Source organism: Diabrotica undecimpunctata, chromosome 1, assembly GCF_040954645.1.
Source record: "Diabrotica undecimpunctata isolate CICGRU chromosome 1, icDiaUnde3, whole genome shotgun sequence".
Classification (NCBI taxonomy): domain Eukaryota; kingdom Metazoa; phylum Arthropoda; class Insecta; order Coleoptera; family Chrysomelidae; genus Diabrotica; species Diabrotica undecimpunctata.
The window spans coordinates 184974497-184988696 of NC_092803.1; the positions used below are offsets into that span (position 1 = coordinate 184974497).

The window sequence follows — 14200 nt, forward strand, 5'->3', positions numbered from 1 at the left end:
TTAATTTTTATATGATTCCAAGATCACATTTGTAATAAAAATAACATTTCGTATCATTAAAGCTGTGGATGCAAAAAGCGGTATGATGTAGGAAGGAGTTCACAGAGGACGGGGAAAGATTTGTTTCTAAAAATCTAACGGAAAAATAATTTGCATAAATTGTTAAAGATATAGAAAAAAAGTGTCACTTGCGTATACTTGCGATGTCGTGTGAGTGGGTTACTCGTACAATTATTTGTCACTCGTTGCTACTCGTTGGTCTTCCATGAGTTGTAGGTAAAAATGACCCGAGTCAAAGGGATCACGATTATTCCTACACTACGCCTTATATTCGAGGTGTTCTGGAAGAGTTTTCACGAGGAATTAGAGATTGTTTTATGTCAACTGGAAGAAAGGTTTTATTGATAATGGCTTTTGTTGTTTTCTCCAGATAGGTTGTTGGATTATTAGGAATTATTCTGGAGTATTAATGAGATTTGAGAGTTTATTAATGTAAAAAAAATGTTTAGAATGAAGGTGGCATTTCCTTTATCGACGGCAAGAATGACTAGATTTGGATTTGACCGAAGTTTTTTCAGGGCTTTTTCTCGGATTGGCTAATGTTTTCAGTAGGAGGCTTTGAGTTTCCAAGACCTCTTCGCATCTTCGGAAGGTAAACTGGAGATGGCTTCTTTAGTCTGACAGACTTCAATATCTATATCTTCAACTCATATCTCTCTAAGCAAACAAGCACTTGATCCATAACTATCCCATCTACTAATCCAATCTCCCACAAAAATTTTTCTTTTTTTTTCGAGTTACGTTTGGGTTTTATTATTAAATTTCTAACAATATCCGTGATCATGAATAATACGTGTTATTTAATTATAAAAGGTAACAAGAATAAAGTCATGTTAAAATATAAATAAAAAAAAATATTAGCAACTTGTAGAAAGAAATGCTATATTGAAAAGGGAAGTTTTTTGACAATAATATATTAATTTAAGACAAAATTTGTTTTGTATTATTTATTTACAAACTCAATTTAGCGAGGCTTACTCCCTACGAACCTTAAATATAATAAAATGTACTAGATTATTCTTACAATTTAAATTATATTTTATACATTTATCGAAAATTCAAAATGGTGACTTATTTGAGTCATTTAAATTGAATGTATATAGTAATTAACGTCACTACTCCCATTGAATTAAATCGATAGAGGCAGATTCTTAAAACGAGGAGACAAACGTACAGAGTATAAATGGACGTAGTTATGCAAGAAGGACTCGACTCCAAAAAGTATGTTTTTCAGGAAAGACATTTTCGCAAAGCTATCTATTGTAAATTACAGGTACAAGTTACAACCTTATTGAAAGTTGTATCCTGTTGGAAAGAGATAGTATTCTTATTGTTGATACTTAAACTAACAGAATATAAAATAACAGCTTTGGTATTCCCAAAAATGGTGATTGGTTCCTTATTGCGTATTATACATATTAATTAATTACATTTCACAATAGGGAAAACTAAGTAAAAAATAAAGGCAAATCTAATAATATTTTATAGTTTAAAAATCAAAAATAAACTAAACTAAAATATGTAATGAAAATATTTATTATTACAATACTAGTGCAATGAAAAATTAAGATGTTTTTGTTGTTCAATTTTAATATAATGGAAGAGTATTTTAATCAATTTCAATTTGAAAGTCCAGCGTTCTGTTATACCTATCAATGGCATCTTCAATTTTTTCATTAGATGAAAAACGAAGTTTTTAGAATCCTAAGCTTTTTAGGCAGTATTGGTTTTCATTCTGGTCAGAGATTTTTTAACAAAGATGACATGGAAGGGGGCCTGCCAACTTCTCGTTGTTGCAGATTTATTTTAACAAATTCGTTGTTGTAATTGTTACTGACGTAAATAGACATTGGTTTATTTTTTAATAATGCGGATTTGTTTAAATATTAACCAGTTTATCTTAATGTTTATTGTGTCTTTTTTCTGTTGACAATACTTTTCTTAATATCACTTGTAGACTTAAAGTCAACAAATTCCATTTTTACTACGTTTAAAATATTTCGTTTTCTAGCATTCTTCATAACACTGATATAGTCTTCAGGTGTGTAAAGTCTTTGCTGGAATTTTAGGGCAGACTCAATATCTGTCGTTTGGTAGGAAACTGAGCCCAGAGACTAAAAACTTCATAGTAATATTTTGAAGGCTAAAGTGGACTTCCAACACACTTTTCAGCATAAGAACTATCTTGATATTTCTATTCTGGCCACCACATGAATCGCTCCACAATGTCAAATTGGTGACTTGTCAACATTAGTCATAAAATGTTTGTGCGTAAACAAAATGAAACTTTCTGACCCGACCAGCTTGTCCCGATACCCAAACATAGCAAAAGCCCTTTCCACTCTTGCCACTGTGGATTCCGCAATTGTATAACATCAGTTGGCGTTTGTAGAACATGATAATAGTTGGAATATGCGGCATAAGTAGAGTTTTCTCTAAGTCAACAGTTAATGCTTCTGAGCTGTTATTTTCTTTTCCAAACTTCAAATCATTTTTTATTAGAACTTGAGCTAAGTTTGCTAGTGCCACATGTTCCTCATATTTTCCTGAAGTTTGTGTTTTTCGGTACTATTTTCTGCACCATTAATCTGTAGAATAAGTATGTCACATTGATTGCAAGTATTTTTTTGAGTGGTTTACGTCGTAAATTAAAGTCCTGTATGTTTATACTTGCTGACACTGGGTTGCTGTACTCATTTTTATATAAATCATACATTTTCATTAGCGTAATATCAGTTGAAAAGTACAAAGAATCTGTATTGTTTCATCGATAATAAAAATGAGAAATACAATATGGCTCCTTTGATTCATTTTAGTAAACACAGATGGAGTTGGTTCCCTCTTGCAAAACATATGACTGACTTTATGAGGTTGGATCCTGGGTCCTGATTCTAATTGAGATTTCGACTCAAAACATGTCGAAATTAATATGGCGACGTCGAAATGCGACTTTGCGAACCTTGTGGATTTCAGCTGAACTAACCAAACGACGTCACTAGTTTTCGACTTATCGAAATTAATTTCAACCACAAGAAAGTGGTTGAAATTTCATTTCGAGTCGAAATTAATCTGACATGACTGACTGGGCTGGGAGAAGTGAACTTAGGTTCAGTTTAAGTAGGCGGTGTTTTGATCCTTGCAAGGAAAACTGAGGCAAAAAGTATCAATATGGCTGTGTTTTACGGACATTTGCTAGTTTTGGAGGAATTAGAGAGGTTAGATATCCGACGTTCATAACGGAGGATAAGAAGAATGTTACGGGATACTCAAAATTCTTTTTCACTAAGTGATGCTCAATTTAGGCAGCAATTCCGGCTTAATAAACAAGCTGCAAATTATGTAATAAGGGTATTAGAACCATATTTGGAATAAGGTGTTTATGCCTCTAGGATACCCAAAATGTTTAGGGTTAGTATTACTAAGCTGCAGTAAATTTAAAAATATATTAGAATATAACCACTAAGTCAAATCTTAGTGGTTATAACTTAAGGATCTCCCACATCGCCTTTTTTTTTCTTGCCATCTTTTCTTTCAATTCAAAATATAATTGAGAATGGCCAATATTTATGATTTAACAACTCAAACAAGAAAAAAAGACGTTCACGTAACGTAAACAAAACAAACATTCAACAAGCGTAGTGCTGGTAGTGCAGCCAATAAACAACAGGGCCAACCCAAATTTTCAGCAGTGTCAAAATGATAAAGTAAATATCCCCAGTTTTAACTACAATCGAAATGAATGAGAATCGCAATCGCTAGCGATTGCGACTGTCATGGCGTAGTCGCTTTTAAATTTAGACATCGAAATGAAATAGAATCAGGGCCCTGAATGCAAATCTCAAAATGACAGTTACGTAAATGGTAGTTGATTCAAACTGTTATAACACAAAATATTGATGCTGAAGCCTTTGGTTCTTTTTTGCTAAGCAAAGTTTGAACCTTCCTTATGCCATATAAGCAATAATATCAAATTTTGTATTTTGATAGTTGGTTCCTTCTTGCATAACTACGTCCAAGTTACAATCGTTAACGGGTGTGCAGTGTTCATGTGTTCAATATTTTATTCCACACTATCTTTTCATTAACTCATACGCAAATAATTTTATGTCTAAAAAACTAGACTATTAAACACTTTTTTCTTTACTTTTGTTTGTTCGCACCTAACATTATAATTTTATTAAGAAACAACCTAACCTAAGATTATAACTTTATTGAGAAATATCTTTTGTCCTTTTCAACGAAAATAGTTTTTTTTTATATATAAATATAAAGAGTGTTTCTGTTTACTGACGTGGTGCATACAAAATTTTATCGCCAACCTAAAAAACATTAACAAATAGTCATATTTTGTATAATCTTTGTAACAAATAGTTACACTTTGTTTAATCTTCTTATTGCACCAATATACAAAAAATATAGGTATAGGTTGTCATAAATACAAGTTATTATTTATGTTGTGTCATGATACTATGATTAAGAAGACTACTACTATGATTAAGAAGTCGTGACGTAATTGGAGAGTTGCACGTCCGTAATGTCAGTTTTTTGTATATATCAATAAATAATCTAAGAAATAGTTTGGAGATATCCTTTTGTGTACGATTATTGTAATTATTAAACCTTTATTTATTATTATTATTTTGCTAATTGAATAATTTTATCACAGAATGCATAAAAACCCCATTTAACTTTAACAAGAATTCAAATTCTACTCTCCAATGACGGCATGCGCGAACACGACCGATTTTGTGCTACGGGAAGATCCTATCTTGTTAGTCATAGTATCATGTGTTGTGTTACATTAAATACTATTGAACATCTTGACATCTTATTAAAATTAATTCCCGAAGTTGAAGAGATTATTAATATTTGCGGCAGAAGAAATTCTTCTTCTTTCAGTACAATAAGTTGTTACTGTGGCAAATAAGTACAATATTGGATGACTTTAATGAGGATTGGCGATAACATGACTTTACTGGACTCAAACTGTATTATGGCCATCGAGTTAGAATCTATGGAGAGGACATCACGTGACTAAAAACGACCTCACTTCGGCCATATTGTTTTGACACTTTTGACAGATCGTATATGTTTGTTTACGTTTGTTGATTTTCGAATATTTTTAGTTTTATAATACTTTTATAGAAACTGTAATAATATATTGCGATAGTGCATAATAATGGTTTCTTGTTCTCAACGTAGTTGCAGTGGCAGAAGCAATGTTAATAAAAAATCTTCAGGAATAACGTTCTACAGGTTAGTATACAAATATGTAAACAAAGTAATGGCCCGTACTTCAGAGAATAAATTAATAGTATTTGACTGTATGAATTTATCTTTATTTATAATATATCGTGTTTTTAGTGTTTACCGCGGGATAAATAAATCATAGTTTATTAAAAATGAATTGCACTTTGTAGATTATGATTAAATCTTCTGAATAACTAGTCATATTTTTATAGTAGTTTTAATATTATTGAGTCCGGCCATGATCTCACCGCCATATTGGTATCACCGTTAGCCACGCCTACCTACGCCGTTTTTAATACACACGTTAATATGCTCATAGCTTCTCCATAGATTCTAACTCGATGATTATGGCGGACAGTGTGAAATAAATGTTTTGTACATACATATTTTGATATTCAATTTTGTGGAATGCCTTCTCAAATTCTTTAGAGTAAGCGGATACAAATCTTTATTCTAAATTATCGGAATAAGTCGAAATTCGATTCACAAGACACGTGAATAGAAATAAAGTTAAATCGAATAATAGTAAGAAAGATTTAGTATATACGATGAAAAAGAATGCAGATGAGGTAGTATCAAAATAAAATAAATTTAATTCATTGACTGGAGAAAGACATTTGATAATGTAAAAGACAATAGTAAATAAATTTTATAGATATTTAGATCACTTTTTTTTAAACCATCTGACCTAATTTCATGCCTTACATAAACGTAAAATTACTTAACAAAATTTAAAATTGTAATTACACAAAAAACTAATTTTTTAACAAATTACCAATAGAATTTAAGTAACCAACAAACAGTCAAACCTACGAAACTAATTAGTACATTAAACTCGTTCTTAATACTGCTACTACAAGTGTGTTTGACAGAATTCGTCCTGAGTCCCTTTCTGTTCAACATATTGTGGACTCCAAGTATTTCAACTTGGTCTAGTTTTAAATTCCTGGAAAGTAGAATGGAGTACAATTTCCTTTCAGGTAGTTGGTGACAGAAGGTGAGGACCATGTGGTTACCTACAGCTTTTAATACTTGAATAGTACCGGCGAAGTGTTTGTATTGGGGTTCAAGCGAAGCTCCTAAAACACATGGTTTATGTCAGATATAGTATATTTCAACATTCTTGACGAATACACAAATTTATTTAATTTAATCATTTTTATTATACATATTGAGGCGTATGGTACGAATAACTAATTTTGTTTGACAACAGTCATCTAAAATTCAAATAAACATCAACCGCTGAATGATTTTAGACACATATCTTACAAAAATATCCTTAAATATGTTTCCAGTTACACATAATCTTCTGAACGGTACGGCGTTGCAAGAGACGTTCCTTACGAACAAGTAGTTAAATTAACCCTGGAATATCACACCTATTTTTTTTGACATACACCTCACATATGGGTATCAGATACCCATTGATTTTTTGTGAAGAAATAAATAAAAAAGTAAATATTTTATGATTTCCAGGGACTATCTAGTCACTATTGAATACACATGAATCATTAAATCAATCATTTTATTTTCTCTCTCTTAATTGTAGTAATACAAAAGAAAAAAATATTAAAACTGTTTATAAATATTTAACAAACATTTTCTAAAAAACCAGAAACCTAATTCAAAATATTTTACCTTAATATAACAACAAAATGGTCTTTCTAACTAAAATCTAACACCTTTTGATTAAAGAAATCATAGTCATTCTTAGCCAGGTATTTCAATTTCACTCATTTTGGTGACTGCATTCACAACAAAGTTTCGCTCTATGCTCCATGCAGTATGCTTTATGGCAAGCCGAGCATGCATGCTTCGTTTTTCTATCTTTTCCTTTGCAGAGATAACACCTAGTTTGCTTCACTAAACTTGTGGGATGTTGTGTTGGAATGTCTTCAACTTGGAGAATGCCACAAATTGATTGCCTGAGTGATTTCGGTAAAGAAGGTATTTGAAGTCTCTCTCGCATTAGTGGTTCAATTAAAGCCATTCCCAAAGACTTCAGAAAAGATTTTCTATTATTAGATGCAGTTTCTTTCCAATGGGTATTTGCGAGAGAAAATAGCACCATTGCATTTATGCCACTTGCATCAAGCATGTTAAAAAAAATTCTTAGTGGCCATCGTCTGCATTTTCGTGATGTAGTATAAGAATGGCATAATTGGTCGAACGTATCTGTACCTCCTTTTAATTCATTATAGGTGTGTATAAGGTTTGGTTTTCCTGTATCAGCATTTAATCAGCAAGAGAACAACTTTTTTGGGCTTTGGAGTGTATGAGATGATAGTTTTATTTTCGTCGAATGCAAATAATGATGTACCTACTGCTTTTTTACTGAGAAAAGACGGTGGAATTTCTCGTTTATTTTTTCTTAGTGTACCCAAGATAGTTAGTTTGAATTGTCTCATCATTTGATCAACAAGAGGTATTGAAGTAAACCAATTATCTACTGTTACATTTCTGTTGGTTCCATGTATTGGTTACGACAATTTCCGAACGTAAAAAGCTGGTACTGACTCCTTATCCTGTGTTTGGACTTTTCCAATATATGGAATAGCGTTAACCATATAAAATGTTTTAGAGTCATTCATCATCATTATCTTTATTCCATATTTGTCGGGCTTACTACTCATATAGATTTTAAATGGGCATTTCCCCCTGAATCCTACGAGCTGTTCATCGATAGTACAATGCTGAAAAGGGGTGTAGTATGATGTACAGTTGCTTATAAAGATTTCCCATAATTCGCGTATGGGTGCAAATTTATCCGCTGCTTTTCTTGTTGCTCTTGTATTTTTATCATCAAACCTTAGACATACAGCTAGAAATGCAAACCTCTGCTGCGACATCGTAGCACGAAATATTCCATTTCCAAATTGTAGGGACCAAAGTTCATCAACACTAGAGTTAGAAATACGTAATGCACCAGATATGAACAATAACCCAATGAAGGCTTTAACTTCTATTTTATTTATCAATTTGGTGTAACTTTGCCCGTTTTTTCCAAGTAAACTTGCAACATTCCTCACTGGTTCATGATCTGTTTCACTATCACTTTGTTCACTTTCATCAGTGTCGGTATTGGAGTTTTGTTCTTCGACATAATCCTCCTCAGATTCAGAATCGGTACCAAAGATATTTTCACCATCATCCTCGTTGTTTTCATTAGCAAATAAATGTTCAGCTTCCCTTTCCAGTTCAGCTTGGGTCAACGGACGACGTTTTTCCCAGTTTTCTTTCCAGCCACATGAAGCCATTTCACTAAAAAATAATTATAAGAAAAATTAATAAATTATCGGAAACCTCACACATGGGTGCTACATACCCTAGCGCTTATTCAATAAATTCTCGTGATCGGAAATGTCGCTCAAATGAGACAGCAACTAGGTACAAACTTGTCCTTGGCAGACTACAGACTCATGCCCGGGTATCTCTTATCGGAGTGACAGTCCTCTGAAATTTGTATTTCCTAAGGACACCAGAGGGCGTAGCATAAGACAGTGACCGCAATACCGCAACCAACAAAACAAGTACGCCATTTTTATTGTGGTTTCGATTTGCGATTAAATAATTGTTTGCTTTCTTGCCATCATATTTAAATAATTACGGTTTTTAACTGTTGCGTTAATGGTTGTAATAATTACAATAAGGATGCTCAAATGCATATTTTTCCAAAAGATAGGGCGGTAAGTAGAAAATGCTGATATAAGATTTTATTTATTTTTTAATAATTGTCTTAAAATGTCCGATGTTGTCCCAAACTTCTTTCTTTCACGTTATGATGTGTATTAGAATTGTTGCCGATATAGAATTAGGTAAAAGTTTTTTAGGAATTAAAATTATCGCCATTAAAAATGTGGCAATTCTTCAATGTTTTAAGAACTTTTTCTACAAAACTTTTGTTTATTTGTCCTTTTGTAAAGCACCTCTAGAAATATACTATGTAACATTATTTCACAGAAAATATTAAAAACAAACTATTTATTTTTTAGCTTTATGATATTTGGATTAACAAAATTGGCAGAGAAGACTTGCACAATTCATTTTGGACCAGAAGCCCGCTATGTTGGATTGAGATATAAGTCCACCTTGAAATGTGATGCTATTCCTTCTCTGTTTCTGTGTTGTAATTTATAGAAACTACAGAATAGCCACTGTTTAACCAACTACATTTAAATACATGTAATTAATGTTTATATAAAAACGTAAAAAAGAAAATAAAGTAGAAAAAGAACCAACGTTTGTTTTATTTTTGTAATCAAACCCTCAATATTAATCTTTATATTTGAAGAATTACGAGAAGATTTTTTAAAAAGATGTTGCTTTCCTAAGGCCGCCAGATGGCGCATTGTCCAGAAATAACTTACACAGTTTCCTATCTATTCAGTAATATATATTCTTTATCTATGTACAGACTGAATTTACATGAAGCGGTATTAACATTGAAATGCGATTCGCGCATGCTACATTCAGTTAAGTGTCTCGATGGGTATCTCACACCCAAGTATGAGGTTCCAGGGTTAAAGGTATAATTTATCGCTAGTGATGTCCGACGATCAAGTTTCACGATCGTTATGTTATGACAAAACCAGTTACCAAAAGTAAATTAATAAGTAGGTTTTTATTGTTATCAATAACAAAGAAACAAATTGATTCTTAAAATGTTTCCTATTAAGACGCTAACTGAGGCGACATTAGTCCAGGAAAATAACGCGATATTTTCAGATAATGAACAACGTTCGCAAAATGAACAAGCATTATGTAATGCATGGGTTCAATCAGAAAATAATGTTATTTTAACATTAATTTTAACAGAAAAACATTATTTTCTGGTACATGTACCAAATAAGGCTCGATGGCTAGTAAGGACCACCCTCGTGTTTTCACATAAATAATTTAAAAAAGTGCCAAATGCTGGTAATATCAGTTAGGTGCTGGCATCTAGTGGACGAGAAAACAACTACTTCGCCAGCCATTTTTGTGTCTGTAATTTTATGTTCATTTGTGTTGCCGCAACCCAAGAACAGTTAACTAGAAGGATAGATTCTGTAAGAAATATGATCACAGCACACTCCCATACAGATAAATTACTTACAAGTGTAATTTATCCGTGAATATGATGTTTTGGTGACGTATTGCGACGTCCGGCCGAATTCGCTTCGTTTTTTTGTTCATGCTTCTGACTTTGGCCCTACGGCAGGCAGCCGCTATGATTTATTTACCTACAATATAAAAGCTCCTTTTACGTTTAGAGCATAGCGGCTGCCTGCCGTAGGGCCAAAGTCAGAAGCATGAACAAAAAAACGAAGCGTATTCGGCCGGACGTCGCAACAAGTCACCAAAACATCATATTCACGGATACATTACACTCTTTAATTTAATTAATTTCTGCTAAGAAATTGATGCTCTTGTTAAGAATGTCATAAACATACAATTAAACATAAAATTGTACATAAAACTACACTAAACAAGGACAAGAAGTTTAAAATTATTTAAAAAAATAGTCTAAGCTATATTCTGGTCGGCAACAGGAGAGAGAATGGTTCCCGGTATTAACGGAAATGTTAAGGTGACATGTGACATATGACAGCTTGTATGAGCAGTCACAATCATGTAGATGTGATCTGCACATTTCAAAATTCTATGTAACTAAGCATTGACCAAAGGTCCAACTGACACTACTATAGGAAATCAACTGATGAAATATGACATATAGAATATTTTAACTAGATTGCATAATCCACATCTCACACTTAAACCTGTCTATAATAATTAGGGTGTTAGTTTGAGAGTAACTGACGTGGACGTAAAGTATGAATGCAAGAAATAGACTAAACAATCTATTAGACATTGGGTGGTTGACTACAATAAAAGGGTCTACATTGAAAAAGCAAAATTGAAAGCAGTGTATAAATGGGGTATAATTCAAGTAGTTCAGTTAAACCCCCAGTCAATGGAAGAACTATAAAATTAATATGTAAAAGCGTTACTCAAGACCAATTGACCAACAGTGGGAGATGTTGAAATATACAACAGTGGAGATGGTATACCTAAATTACGCAGAGGTATGGAGAGTGTAATTAACGCCAACTATAGATCAATTGAACCTGAGCAATCTAGTTTTATAAATTGTTGAAGAATAAAATAGTAATGTTGATCAAAGTATGAAATTAATAAATTCTTAATGGATATACTCAGTGCAGAAAGTCTAAACAGCCGAGCTGGGTCCACTACAAACCTAAAGTGTTGTGTGACTTGAAGGAAATTTTGAGGTTCCTTTTTAATCAACACCAAAGATGGGATGAACACACTTGACAAAAGTGGTATTTATAAATTAAAGTGTGATGATTGTGATGCCCCTTATGTAGGTAGAACAATTAGAAAGTTATCTACTAGAATTCTTCAAGTTTTGGTTAACACTTATTATCTAGTAAACACAATTTTAACATCAATACCGGTTCGTCTATTTTACATGACATTAGTAGAAAGAAAAACTTATTGGAGTTGGATTTATTGGAAGATTTGGAGATCACAAAGGAAACAAATGGAAACTTTCACTGTCAATACTCAAATTAATTTAAATTGTACTAAGTTTAAACCTATTTTTAAAAATTTTATTGCAGCTTCACCTCGTAGTGGACCCATACTTCCTAATGTATTTAACGACTTTATCCTTACTTGTTTATTGAAACAAATATAAAAAGCTAAATTCAAATTAACTTACCTCCACTTTCAGGGCCTGAGGTTATCCAAAATCCTGATCTGCTGACGTTGTATCTGATATGGAACTCCGTATTTTCTCCATTCTCATCCCAGATCAGTCTCAAATATTTCACATCTAGACCAGTTTGTCTCATATCGAACATGTGCTGTTTGCGAATGTTCGGGTAGTTTCCGTAAGTGGTTTGTCGATCATATTCGGTTTGTTCGTAGATTCTTCGACGTACTTCGTTTTGGGTTGTTCGGTCTGTATATGCTGTAGTAGGTCTATAGGTTACGCCATAAGGATGATCTGAAAGATGATAATAATTAAGAATTTCCAGGTTTGGTAATTCTATTAACAGGAATGTTTGTTAACATTTTACGGTCGTAAACACTACTGAGATCTGACCAATTCTGTGGCTAGAAGGCAAAAGGGGATAACTCTCATTTGGAAGTTTTTCAGTACAGACATTTTTAGTTCATATGGTCTTTTTGTTACCTTATAGACGTAATATTAGTAACGTTTGTATATTTCTAGATCCGACTTACATTCTGTTAGATATATTTAAGTGTTTTTTCTTAAATTAATATCTATGTGTCCAATATTTTGATAAATTAAAAAAAAATATTTTAGGATATTTATTATTTTTAATTATTTCAAGAAAGCATAAGGAGATAAGTCAAGTTATAGTTGAAATGCACATAAAATCATCTTGGTAAAGGGGGTTATGTAGATTTATACCCTTATGCTCGGTAGTAACTTGGCTAACATTATATGTGCACTGTAGTGTTAACTGCAGTTATTTCTACTTACAACGGGCAACCACAATAAAGCAAAGAAAATATTTTGTTCTGGATATACCATTGACAGAACAATAAATAAAACGTAAATTTTTTCAAAAAGATTATTAAACATGGAGGTTTCTACAACAATCTGATGATACGTTTACAAATTAACAATTGATCAAGATGATACTTAGAAAGAGAATTAGAGACGCATTCTAAACACAAAATAAAAACACATATTCTATATAATACGAACAGAATAGCTTTCGCAGGAAGAAAAAAAAATTTTGATGAACACAAATACTTTTCGGAAGCTGCTTCTTTAAAATAATAAATTCCACAAATATTTGTTTTAGAATATTTTATTAAAAATCGCCATCACTAAAATAATTATCTATATCTGGATCTGTATCAGCAGTATTATCCAGATCTTGTGAATTTCGTGGGATTTGGGCAAGTCCACGATAAAATTCTTTTGCACTCTCATCAACTAACTCAATAAGGTCTGAAAGATCGCTTACTTTTTTTTCACTTATTTCTCTTGGCTTATCATACAAATTATCCAAAGTAATGTTCTTGATATCGATGGGTGTATCTTTTTTTTTGTCTTCTAAAATTTATTTCTTGAAATGGCTCTCATTCCTGAAGCGATGTTTTAAAATTTATAATACCAAATTCCTTGGTGTATCTTAGCCATTTCGTATTTCTCCAGCAAATTTCAGTCTTATTGTCTCTCTTCTTTCTCTTTATTAACATTCCTTTAAATAAATTTTTAAAATAAAAAAAAAAGAATTGGGGTCATTTCAACTACCGTAAACTTATTGTTTTCTGTTTGGTTTGTTTCCTCTGTTTTTTGTTTTTATTTAGCGGTAGTAGTACGTTTTGTTCCTGCAGATCTTACCAAGTTATACCAATATCTAGGTACATGGATAGGAAATGATTAAAGGATTAAAAAAAATGCCCTTCTTAAATCTTTCTATTGTTGCGTGATCTACGTCACACTCCATGTGAGTATGGCCAGGCACTAAAAATTTATAATCAATTACCTTTAAGTTATTATTTTGATTTAATAAAAGCGTAAACATTGCTGCCACAATTGAGTTTTTATTTTGTCCGTTACAAGTATCACTGTATAAAATGACTTGCTCTATTTCATAAGGTAAATTAGCAAAACTCTTAAATAAACAAGAAGCAATTTCGTTGGCACCTCGTCCCGCGATACCTTCATGCCATATAATGAGTGGAGACCTTTGCAGAACAATCATTAATTGTTAAGTTATACGTATTTAATTGTCGTTTGTAAAACACGGTATAAGTTTGTAAGTAAGGAGTAGGAAAAACCTGTTGTAAGTCAAATACAAATATTTTTTGACTTTTGCTGTTTATACATTTTAATCTGTCT

At 32.3% G+C, this 14200-nt stretch overlaps 1 protein-coding gene across 1 annotated transcript in view; it reads right to left on the reverse strand.

The window, feature by feature from the left end:
- Positions 1 to 922: 922 nt before the first annotated feature.
- The window catches only part of LOC140432691 (uncharacterized), a 31852-nt gene continuing 18574 nt past the window's right edge, over positions 923 to 14200 (reverse strand). The window contains exons 3-4 of the mRNA XM_072520748.1: positions 12035 to 12322; positions 923 to 6389 (exon numbers count right to left, since the gene is read on the reverse strand). Of these exons, the coding sequence (XP_072376849.1) occupies positions 6082 to 6389; positions 12035 to 12322 (596 nt within the window). The 3' untranslated portion in view covers positions 923 to 6081. The remainder of the gene's footprint in view (positions 6390 to 12034; positions 12323 to 14200) is intronic.